The sequence below is a fragment of the Pediculus humanus genome, genomic scaffold, assembly GCF_000006295.1.
Source record: "Pediculus humanus corporis 1103172107383 genomic scaffold, whole genome shotgun sequence".
Taxonomy (NCBI): domain Eukaryota; kingdom Metazoa; phylum Arthropoda; class Insecta; order Psocodea; family Pediculidae; genus Pediculus; species Pediculus humanus.
Window position 1 is genome coordinate 968,530 of NW_002987010.1, and position 13,136 is coordinate 981,665.

The window sequence follows — 13,136 nt, forward strand, 5'->3', positions numbered from 1 at the left end:
GTGGTCGAAAGTTAAACGTTTAATTAATTTCATTTTTTGTTACGAATACAAAATTTTTTTTTCTTCTTTCCATTTTGCTCAACAATCAGTTTTATAATATTGTAATGTGATGCGAAATAAAAAAAATTTAAAAAAAAATTTTTTGTCTGAAGAGTTCACGTTTCAACCCAACCAGTTAGTATACAATAGTTTAATAACGAGTTCATTGTTTTCAATAATAAACGGTTTTTTCGATTGTTGTTGTTGTTGTTGTGATTTTTAAAGTGAAAAATTCGAAGAGTTACAAATGTTAAAAATAAAAAAATTAAATTAAAAAAGAATAAAAGTAAACAAAGTATAATTTACCTGTCAAATTCTTGTAGTGATTTTTATTAAACGAACAATTTTGAAATAAAATTCGACAAACCTGTTTGCTCGCCATGTTGATACTAACTATTGAATTCTAAAGCCGTTCGTTCAACGTTTAAAACATTGATTTGACCTCTTTGATTGTTTTTTCTTCTGCTGTAAAAAAAAAAAAATGTTATTTTATCATAAACTTAGTTCAAATTCATTAATAATTTACAACATTTTATATATGCATTCATGTAATTCAATTCGTACACATAATTATTTTATTAATAAATTTTTTTTTAGGGTTTGTGTCAATCAATGGAAATTTCCATTTGAATTTTTAGAAAAGAATTAATTAAACTAATAGTTTAAAATTAAAGCATTTTAAAGACGTTTTAAATAAACAAAAAAATAACGCCAATATACATTTTTATAAATCTTAAAATCTAAAATACAAAATTTATTGTCTCCATTTTAAAATGCTTTATGGCTTCTTATTTTATACTTAATTTTTTACAAAGAATATATTATTTTAACGGTTTTTTTGTGTTTTATGTCAAAAACAATAAAAGTAATAATTCATAAGAATATTTTTTACTCACCTTCGTTTCATTTCCATTTAAAAAAAAAAATATTTTTCAATAAGTATATGAGAACTCAAGAGGCATCCATTGCAAATCCAAATCCAAATCTGATTGATTGTTTTTTCCTTTTCTTTTTCAAATTTAACGATTCTTCCTACGACATGTTGTTTTTCATCCATTTAATTTTCATTAAATAATTGTTTAAAATTACTTCCAACTCTTTTTTACAATCAAAATTTAAATGTTTGAGTAACAACAAATAATGAAAAATCTGCACTTAACGGTTTAAGTTGCGTCCCCTGAGTTCTGGAATTCAAAGCAGAGAATTCTGTCGCCAATTTGCTAAAACAAAAATTTTTAAATTTTCGTTACTTCTTATTCACATATTAAATTTATACATTCAAAAATTATAATTAAATAAATCTTTTTTTTAAATACATAATAATAAAGTTAAAACGGATGTCATTCATCACATAATAAGGTACATCCATTTAAATATATTTATATATATTTATTTATTTAATATTAATAATAAAACTTGCCATTGAGATATAACTTTTACATATACATTATTTATATCAACAAGCACAGTTTTACTTTTTTTTTTTTTTTTGAAATGTTTTCGTGAAGTTGCGATGCAATAGAAACGTTTTTTTTTTAAAAAGTTACAAATTCAAACAATTTTCAAAACTTGGAAAAAATATAAAAAAAAAAATAAAAACCAAAACACGATAAAACATTAACATAGTTATTAAAACTCCGCCATGTTTTTTTTTTTTTTTTGAAATTTGACGAGTACAACGTATTTATTATAAAAATTTAACAAATAAAATTATTATCCGGTTACACAATATTTAAAAATTATTATTATTATTAAATTAACGTGAAACACTCAATTAATAATACAATCAATGAAAATTTTTAACGTTTTTTCATTTAATGAAAATTTTAATAAGTGTGTACACACAAAAACAGTTTTTTTTTTTTTTAAATGTGTTATAACTATGTAATATTTCAATTTAATAGTTTTTTTTTTTTTTTTTTGTTATCCGTACAAAAATATGCAATAAATAAAACAAAACTTGAGCATTTATTTTTAACAAAAAATTAAAAATAAAAAAATGCCAAATTTGATATTATTATTTCAACCCACAACAGCAAACACATCATTATTTATGTAATAAAAAAAAAAAGTTATTAATTTATTAACCGTTAAAATATTATTAACATTTATCAAATTTTATTGTTTTAATAACAATAGTTTAGAAATATTTATTTCGTTGTATATATTTTCTGACATTCAATGAAATAGGGGTAGTAGTAGTGGTAGTGGTGATAGTAGTAGCAGTAGTAGTAGTGGTAGTAGTAGTAGTTACATAAAAATTTATTAATAATTCAAAACATTATTGATAATGTAACAAATAACATTTTATGTAAAAAAACAATCAATCAGTCAAATTGTACATAAAAAAAAAAAACCGAATGAATGAATGAATGAATGAAAATAATTCACTGATTGAATAACAAACCCTGATTTTATTTTAGCAAAAAAAAAAAAAAAGGAAGCATCGCAACATACACTTTCATCATTATTATTATTATTATTTGTTGTATTAAACACCGAAAAATAATTTTTTATTTTATTTAATTATGGTAACTGACAAAAAAGAAAATGAATTATTATAGAATACATTTTTTTTTTTTTTTTTGCTTTTTTTCCTTTTTTATTATTATTAAATAATGAATGAGAATGAAAAACGACAAAGAATAAGAAAACATTTTCGGATATAATTAATAAACACATCTAGAAAAAAATTTTCCTTTTTTTTCCCTTTTTTCCTTTTTTTTTTCTTCGAAAAAAAACAAAGAAAAAACATATCGAAGTGAATATAAAACTTTTTTTGAATTGCAGCAAAATTTGCTAGAAATAACAAAATAATCCATCACATTTATTAATTTTCTTTTAAAACGATTTAAATCGAAATTAATAATAATAATAATAATAATAATAATTTTAAAATGAATTTATTAAAAAGAAAGATCGTTGGAAGACGCTTTCAAGTTCAAAGTTCAACATTTTTCTTTTCTTTTTTCTAAATATTAAATTTTATATGTATATAGAAATAAATAAATTTACCGGAAATACATATTAAAACGTAAAAATTCAATCAATCAATCAATCAATCAATCATCGAATTATTAAAAATTCGATTTGAAAATTTTTAAATGAAAAAGAAAAGAAAATTAATAAGAAAATTTACGGTTGACAACAAAAAAATTTCCTCCATTTTTTTTTTTTTTTGAAAAATAAGAGAGTAAAATAATTCACACGCGCGCACACACACACATTTATTAAATAAATATTATTAAATTGATATAAATAAACGTCATTGTGAAATTTTTTACTACAATTGTATTGAGAAAATATTAATAAATAAATAAAAAGAAAATTTTGTTTTTTTTTTTTTTTTTTTTTTTAACATAACGGCTCTCCTCCCTTCCTCCCTTCCTTCTTTTTTCAAATATTTGTACTAAAATTTAATTTTCTAACCGTTAATTAATTAAAATTATCATTATGGAATGAGATTTTAAAATATTAAGGATTTTATTATCATTATTATTTTCTAATAAAAGGGAAATTAACAAAGTAAATGACGTCAAAACAATTTTCTAAGAGAAAACAGAATATTTTTTATTTAAATACCACGAGAAAAAAAAATAGTAAAAAAAAAAAAAAAGAAAATTAATTTTTACCTAAACACATTATTATTATTATTATTATGCTTTATTATTTTTAATAAATTTTATTTTATTTAAATATTCTTTAACGAGAAAACCAAAAAAAAAAAAAAATGAAAATGAAAAAAAAAATTTTTTTTAATTAGTCTGCTGTTATTTACTCTATGACTGATACTGATCTTAATAATTAACGTATCGATTGACTAAAATTACCTCGTTTGTCAACAAAAAAAAAAAGAAAAAATTTGTTTGTTGTTTGTTGTTGTTGTTGTTGTAATAGTAATCGAGTCTTTTCCATTTCCCCTTCCAACTCAACCTTAAATTTAAAATTAGCAAAATAAACAAAATTTAAATTTTTAATTTTAAGGAGACGGAAACAAAAACTTATATATACGTATTATCATCATTTTCCTTATTATTTTTTGTTTGTTGTTGTTGTTGTTGTTGTTGTTGTTACCCTCAAATTGCTGCAACTCGTTTTTTTTTTAAATTTTAACCAGAATTATTATTTTTTAATTAAGGAAAAAAAAAAAAAAAAAAAAATTGTATATAAATTTTAATTTATCGCTGTTTTCTCGGCCTCGGTGGTCTGGATGCTGTAAAAACTGTATCATTTCCAGAACAGTGAGAAATGGCAGGATGATGATGATGATGATGACTTGAATTTGAGCTTCCCGTTCCTGCAGCTACTCGATTGTTTGGCACTGGTCTCATCATTCCGATTGAATGAAAATCACCTGTTTTTTTTACATTTTTTACTTTTTTTCAAGGTATTATGAAAACGCACTTTTTTGTACCGATTGTTTTGTTTTGTTTTTTCTTTGGCAAGAAATTACCTGGAACGAATCTTAGGCCGTACATTGACAAAGAAGACGAAAAATGTAAATTTGACGCCTTTGAATCTATGTTTAAAGAACCGTGTCGTGTTCTTTCCGACATTGATCTGCTGCACGGCATCCTCGCTCGAGGCCCCGGAGGTGGACTAGAACGGATTGCAGGTACTTGCTAAAAAAAAAATTTAATAGTACTCCTCCTCCTCCTCGATTAGTGACAAAAGAAAGAGAATGTGTCGAATAGGTTACCTGTTGTGGTTTTATCATTCCAAATTGAATTGGAGGAGGCGGTGGTGGAGCTCCGTGCTGCGGATGATATACGAGAAAACTCGGTGCTACCGCGGTTGCAGCGACAGCCGGAGGCGTAGATGGAGTCTGTGCTCTGTAGGGTATCGTTGAATTAGGAGCTGGAGCGTAATATGATGCCGGAAACATGGCAGTCGCACCAGGTGTGCTCGGTCTGAAATTAATGAATTCCTTTATAAAAAATCAAATATTTTTTTAAAAAGTTTTCGTTTGTTTAAGTTTTATTACACCGACATCATAGATTGACACAATTCCGATGAATACATCATTGGAGGCACATTATATGAATACACAGATGGAGTTTCGGTTGTATATTTTGGATGTATTGTTCCTGCTGGTAAACTTGCGGGTAAATAATATATTTGAATTTGAGATGAATGATTTGAACCCTGTGTAACAAAGGAATATTTTAATGTAAACGTAATAATAATAATAATAATAATAATAATAACGGAATGAATTTTAAATTACCTGTGTTTGACTAGTGTTTGCTGATGACGTCCAGTAACCAACCTGAGGAGCTGCATTAGATGCAGAAGCAGATTGATCGTTCCCTACATTCAAACCCACAAAATAATTACTTAATTCCGGAACGCCTAACGTTGGATTTGCATCCTAAAAAATAAATTCAAAAACAAGAATTTGTTATGTAAAAATAATCTGAGTAGACATTTTGTACTCCTTGTAAGGGGAAAAATTTCCACTAATTTGACAAAAAAAATTTAACTTACGTTTTGTCTTGATTCATATGCAATAGTGGCTGGTGTAGCAGTGGATGGAGTCACTGCGGCAACAGACGGTTGCGGTGGACCGACAACAGGCGTTCCATTACCGACGGGTGGCTGAACTATCCCGTAAGAATTGGCTTGTTGTCCAGAAGCGTAAACGATTGGCTGCGAATAAATTACTTCGGGAGGCATATGCATCGTTTCTCCAGTGTAAGGAGGTCCAACTGCGTAATTCATTGGTGTGACACTGAATTTCAAAATTACATTTAAAAAAAAAAATATTTATTTAATTTTAAGAAATAAAAAAATTTAAAAAAAAAAAAAAAAAAAAATAACCTTATATTAGAATTTAAATAAGCAGTTGAAGCTCCCGGGTGAGATCCATATTCGGAAGTATCTTGGACATTACCATTTGTGGGATAGTTAACTTGATAGGGTACCGTCGTGGTGTTTTGCCCTGAATATTCTCTTGCATCGTTTTGACCTCCGCTCGCCATATTTCCTACGTTTTCGTTATATATAACATTTTCACTTTCAGTTCCACTATAATTATTTTGAGCAATTTCAATCGGCATTGCTTCTATAAAATTAGAATATGATTGCCCAGAATTAGGGTTATTTTTAGAGCTTTCTTCTTGATAGAGTGGACGTTCATATTTTTTGATTGTTTCTATTCTGGCCGACTCCGATTGTTGAGTTTTGCCATCTTTGGTGGGTATTTTTTCACTATTTGTCATCTCCGGAAGGCTGGGAGAGGTTGATGAATTAATAAGCAATGTTGTTGTGTTATCGGTGGTAACATTAGAAAAAGAAGATTCAAAATTGACTGGCTTGGTTGTTTTCTCAGTGACAGCTTTCTCTTTTATCACATTTTCTGGAATATTGCTAGGTGCACCCGTACCTATTTACAAACAAAAAAAAAAAAAAAAAGAAATCTCACCATAAATTTTAAAACAAAAAAAAAAAAAAAATATTTACAAAAAAAAAGAAAAAATATTGAGATTGACCTAAAATAGGACTAGAAAGTCCAATAGTGGAAGTATTTTCCTCTATTGTTGGACATAATTTTATCGGATTGTCTGGATCGTAACGATACAAAGAACCATCGGGATTTGTGTATGGTTGTCCCGAAGCAGGATTAATTAAAACGGCACCGGGAGGAACCGCCGTTAATGAGGAAACTGCCCAAACGACTGTATTTGGTTCAGGCGAAAATGAACACTGAGTCATGGCCTGTAAATATACATAAAGTAACCAAATGATTCCAGTTTAAAAATAACTAAAAGAAAAGTTTTAAAAATTTCATATTCGTACCAAATTGGGTGATGGGGTTGTTGATGTTGTCACATCGGACCGAATAGATTGAGATTTATACCCGCTGCTTGATGGGCTCAGTCTCGTCGATGAAACGCTACTCGTAACTGAATCAGCTAAGAAATTAAAAAATTTGTAAAAATTTGAAATTTTGGAAAAATTTATTCGTAATAATAAAATAATTGTTTCGTACCTTGCTTAATTAAAGCACGTGAACTGCAAGAGCTCATACTGTCTCCTCGAGTCATTCCAGGATATCCTCCAAAACTATAACTTTTGGAAACTGAACCTTTCAATGAATTTGCTTTAAGCGTATCATTACTTTCAAATGATTCCACTTTAGAAATTCTATTTACTCTAAATAGCGGGGAGGGGGGGGGGGTAAAAAATTTAGTTTTTATTAATTAACACAGAAAGACCTGTCATTGGTCAAAAATCAAAAATTTTGTATAATTATTACCTCAATGCCGAATTTAATCTACCCCTTGCACTGCATATGTCACTGTCTGAACTAGACCACGCTTGAGATTCTTCGTGCCATCGTAATTCTTCGTGTGAACTTCTCCTGGAATTAATGTCGTGAGTGCGATAAGGGGAACACGCGGAAAATCCATCCTGACCACATACCCAAAGTAATTAGTTTTACAATTAATTAATTAATTTACAATTCAAAAAAAAAATGATTAAAATTTCATAAATGCTTAATAATTTAATTTTTACAGTTTCTTATAAGAGGAGAAGTATCTTTGATACAACTAATATATATTCATTTGTAAGTATTTGCACTTTCACAAGACCTCCTGTTTGCATAAAACACTTTTTTTTTTGAGGTCAATGTTATAAAGGTATTTTGCGTCAAGACTTTTTTTTTTTTTTTTTTTAATAGATCGTGTGAATTGGAAGCAAAAAAAAAAAAAAAAAAAAAAAAAAACAGCATGCATGTTTAATACTAACTACCTTCTCAGTTTCATTCAAAAAAAAAATGTGCGTAATATTCCGCGACATTTATATATGTACACATTTACACATTATACGCTTTGTCATAATTAAAATCTTTGCAATACGTCACGCATCATTAAAAATTTTCCTTCGTATTAGTCTCCCTATTATGGTTGCCGGGTATGAAAAATTTGAATTTAAAAACAAAACAAAAAAAAAATAATAATAATAATAATAATAATAATTTTTTTAGAGTATGCATCGCACGTGACGGCCTAAATTTCTTTTTTTTTTTTTTTTCCAATTGTTTTTTTTAGTAGGTCAGAAACATACGCACTTCTTTTATTTTCGTCAAAATTTTTAAAAATACACAAACAAACATTCCTTCTAAATAAAAATTTCCAAACCACTCGTGTTAAAAAAAAAAAAAAAAAAAAATTAATTAATTTATTAAAATAAATAAATAATTAAAATTTATAAAAAAAAAAAAAAAAGGGCCCTCGACCCTGTTATTGTTGTTAAAGTTTTTTATTTGTTTTGCCAACCCCTTATTAAAATATAAAATAGTTAATTATTGGTAATAAAAATAAATAAATAAATAAAAAAAGGAGGAGTCAGAGAGATAGTAAAATAATAATAATAAAACTTGAAGAAAAAAAGCTACCAGTATGTAGTATTCAGTTTCATTTTTTTTTCTTTCTGTTTTTGTTGTAAATAAGCATTAAAAAAAAAAAAAAAAAAAAAAAGAAAAAAGAAAAACATTTACATTTTTATTTACAAAACTAAAACATGGAATATATATACTTTATTTATTTACTCACATCGCGATTAAAAATTCGCTTGCGAGCTCTTTCATACTCCTCCTCTCTTTCTTCAAAACTCTTGGATCGGCGTGAGTCGCCGCTTAGCTGACGCTCGGGGGACTGCGAATACCACCCAACTTTACTTAGTTAACAATAGATTTTTTTTTTTTTTTGGGGGGGAGGGGGGGGGTAAATATTTGGATAAAATATACATTTTTATACAATTATTCATTTCGTTTGTTAACATACGATGAAAAGAATTTATTTAAAAAACGAGTAGCGAGCGCGATGCAACACACCAAGTCCCCTTAATATATTTTTTTTTTTTTTAAATTACTTAATGAAATTATGAAAAAAAAAAAAAAAACATTAATTTATAACCGATTTCTCCTCTACTTTTGTAAAAAAAAAAAAACAATTTTAAAAGCAAAATAATAAAGTAATGTGTAATGTTGAAATAAAACTATCACTCACCCTTAATTGCATTCCTTCTTCGAACGAACTGGAATCTCGTTTTAATATGCAACGTCTAGGCTCCTCAGAAAAACGAAAATCATCTCTAATAAGTTCACCGAATCGAATTTCTGGAAGTCGAGTAGAAGGCGTCACGCTAACAACTACGCAGTGTCCCGTCTGATCAACGTTGTGGTCCATACCGAAATATGCAGCAACTCTATGAACTAACATTCTCTGATATGATGACATGAGAGGAAATTTTTGATGCGATCTCCTGTAAAAAAGAAAACAAAAAATTATCAAAATTTTATTGTTGATTGTTATGACCAATTTTAACTCATCATTTACTTGTCTCTGATCAGCGAGATTAAATCTTGTTCGATTTGCAACAAAAGCATTCTATCTTTATAATTTCTATTTAATGTATCCGCGATAAATTGATTGAGATCAATCCCTGAGCTGTCGGTGTACTGTTCAGTTGAACTATCTAAAAAATTTAAATTTAAGTTTTAATAACAAAAATTTAAAAAAAAAAAAAAAAAAAAGGAAATGGGGGAAAGACGTTAAAAATGAAGACAAACCTCTAGATAAACACGGGCTGGAATTGTCCAAACTACCTTGGCTTGAACCTTGATGTCTTAACTTGTGCCTCGAATTAGGTCTACTAAGATTATTGTTTACTTGAAGACTATTACCACTTTGAAAACCGGGATTATTTGCCTGAGGCACAGCATTTCCGACCTTGATATTATTATTATTTATATTATTACTATTGCTATTATTATCGGTATTATTATTGTGGCCGTTGTTGTTGCTGACACCATTTACTGTTTTGTTAACGGATAACTTTTCGCTGTTTGTTGGTGTGTACGTAAGCTCAATTTTCCGAGGTGGAGATGTTTCTTCTCGAACTGCGTGACTTCTTTGCAATAATTTAACTTTAGGATTACTCTAAAAATTCATTAAATTATTCAAGCATTTTCATTTTGAGATTTTCAATAAAACATCTTAATCACTTTTAATTCATACCCGTAGTCTTTGAATGGATGGCATAATTCCATTTTCTGTTTCGAAACTTTCTTGTTTATTTATTATTTTATCCATTTTAGAGCGACTAGGAACACTGTTAGACTTTATTAAGTTTCTATTGCCACTTTTAAGAGAAGAATTAAGTGAAGCCTGTTTAACAGGAGGACTAACAGGTGGTGGAACTGGCAAACAATTAACTGGTGCAGTTATCGTATTCGTAGCTGCTGATCCCTGTTGCCCTACAACTGACTCATCTCCCAAACTCATTTCGTATTCTAAATTTTCTGTTTCTTTTTCTTCTTTAACTATTGTCTAAAATTTAAAATTTCCATGATTGTAACATCATAGTAAGAAAAAATTTCTTTACGAGTGTGAAAACAGAAAATTGCTTATACTTGTTCTATTGAATCCTGAACCAAACAGGAATTTTCACCAGTATTGCTGGCAACTATGGGAGATCCTTTATGAACTATTATACTAGGCACTAAAACAGAAGTAATACTTTAATACAAATCATATAAATTAACAAAAGTTTTAGACGAATTGATTCAAAGATTATTCAAAGTTTTCTCGAGTAAATAAAAACAAAATAAATAATTAATGGCTGCATGAACCTAAAATAGGAAAAATTATTTATTATAAATAGTAAGCAATTTTGTTTTTTTACCTTGATTTTCTTAATTTGAAAAGAAAAATTGCATAGCGTTTAAAAAAAAATAAAATTTTTCAAACTTAACCCACAGATAAAATTTATTCGAAAAATTAAAAAATATTATTTTTTAGTCGTTAAGTGATTTTAATACTTGTGAGTACGAATTTGACTATTAGTTTGATACAAAATAATTCAAATTGAGTATATTATAAATTAAAATGAGAAATTTTTTCAATGAAAATATTTAATAAAAATATACCAGGTATATTACAAGTGCTTCCTGTGCTGGTTGATTTTGATGGAATCTTTGATGCAACATCTTTTTGACTTATTTGATCCAGTTTGCCTAAATGTATATTATGAAAAATTCACCATTATAAATCTTGGCAAATAAATCTGTAACAATTATAAAAAAACAACAATGTTAACAATAATAAAATGAAGGAAAAACAAAATCATTATTTCTGGTGTAAACAAAATAAATTAAATAATCATGTTTAATCCTGAATTAAACAGGATTTAACTAAAATTCATTTTATACCTATTTGTTATTATTAAACACATTCTGTTTTTTAAATTATTATTATTATTATTTGCAAAATTAATTTTAAAATAATATTAATTGAAAAAAAAAAAAAAAAACAATTAACTCAATTGTAATTTATTTATTTTCATTGATTAAATTGTAAATTTAAGCTAAAAATATTATTAAAAAATGAACTTACAAATTACAAATTATTGATCAATAAAAAAAAATAATAATTTTATTTTAATTTTAATTTATAACCGTTTATTATTATTATTATTTTATTTATTTCATACCTCAAACAAATTTTATTTATTTATTTTTTTTTTCTGCTTTTATTAATAAAAAATTCTTTTTACCTAAATGAGTTTTATGAGTTAAATAAAAACAAATGAAAACTAAATTTCCTTTAAACTAAGACTTGTACAAAACATTGATTTTTTCAGATGTATTTTTGGAGGGAAGTGGAATTAACTATTCGTCCTTGACCTATAGAAAGCTGAACAAAAGATTTCCTTATAACCCCGAGTACAAGTTGAAGAAGAGTAGAAAATTTAAGGCAAAGAGTACAAAATGTCAGAAATAACAAATAATAAAAACGTAAGAAAAAAAAGGGTGTTTAATAAAGAGTTTCAATAATAAAATTTAACTCATTCCAAACGAGAAAAAATAATAATACAATTCTATCTTGAGTACGGTACGCCATTTTGAAACACTTGCAAAAATGATTCATCGAAATTTTCTACCCTAAAATTTTCATTTAATTTTTTAATGAATGCCAAATAAAACAAATTAAATTATTTTAAATTTATTCAATTTTTAAAAAAAAAATTATAAATTTAATTGTAAAAAAGTAAATTTAAATTCATAATTATAGACAAAATTTACCGGAATAAAAATAATTATAACTCCGAAAGGAATAACAAAATACCACTGTTTCTTAACCAGTAGCTTTTCATTTTGTTTTCAGAAGCGTCCACCGCTTGTCGCATTTTCTTGAGCTTTGATTCCCAAAATAAACGTTAATTTTAAATTTTAATTTTGCCCTAATCTTTCAAATATTTCATTTTTTTTTTTTTTTTTTTTAAATGTACCTTTAGAGTCGAAAAATTGTGCAATATTTAAAATAAACGAAAAATTCTTTGATTTGATTACTTTTGAACGAAACTTGAATTTAACGCATCAAAAAAAATCAACAAGCCATAAAGTGAAAAACAATTAAAAATAATTAAAATGACAAAATTTACGAATTATGTTGAACGACAAATTATTAAAAAATAATTATGAAAATATTTTACCAGTGCTGTAGTTATCTTTTTCTTATAAATTATTAAAATGTCAACGAATGAAAAAGAAATAAATAAAAGTAATATTTTTTTTTTTGCTGAAATTTAATGATGTTTCTAATGATAAATTATTCTGTAATTATATCTTTTATTCTTATTATTGTAATTACACATAATTATATATTGTTATACTTTTAATTTAATATTTCAAAAGATAAAAAATTATTGTAATTACAATTTAATAAATAATTTTCAGCATTTAATAATTATTAATAATAATAATAAGTACAGTTTTTTACTTTTTATAATTTAACACTTGAAAATATTTTCTCTTAGTGAAATTTAATAACTTCAATAAAATCATTAAATGTTATTTATTTAAAAATATATAGAAAAAGAGAAAATGAATATTAAATGCTATTAAATTTCAATTAAAACATTTCAATATTTGTAAAAAAAAATTATAATTTTTATGTATCTGCTTCATAAATATATATATTTGGCTAAAAGGAATTATTGAACGAGTGTATTACATCTAATTATTCATTTTTAAATTTTATAATATTGTTGTTTTAGTAATTAATTTTAAAAAAACAAACTTTTCATTG

At 26.1% G+C, this 13,136-nt stretch overlaps 1 protein-coding gene across 1 annotated transcript; it reads right to left on the reverse strand.

Moving 5' to 3' along the window:
* Positions 1-4,217: 4,217 nt before the first annotated feature.
* Phum_PHUM035250 (R3H domain-containing protein, putative) lies at positions 4,218-11,280 on the reverse strand (the record flags this gene model as incomplete). The annotated part of the gene is made up of 20 exons (XM_002423033.1): positions 4,218-4,393; positions 4,493-4,661; positions 4,739-4,949; positions 5,024-5,184; positions 5,267-5,410; positions 5,527-5,747; positions 5,933-6,424; positions 6,531-6,756; positions 6,838-6,953; positions 7,031-7,141; positions 7,329-7,452; positions 8,598-8,699; positions 9,054-9,309; positions 9,384-9,489; positions 9,617-9,776; positions 9,864-9,986; positions 10,065-10,376; positions 10,460-10,565; positions 10,988-11,062; positions 11,258-11,280. 20 exons carry the CDS (start codon positions 11,278-11,280, stop codon positions 4,218-4,220), a joined length of 3,414 nt encoding a protein of 1,137 aa, XP_002423078.1.
* Positions 11,281-13,136: the final 1,856 nt, after the last annotated feature.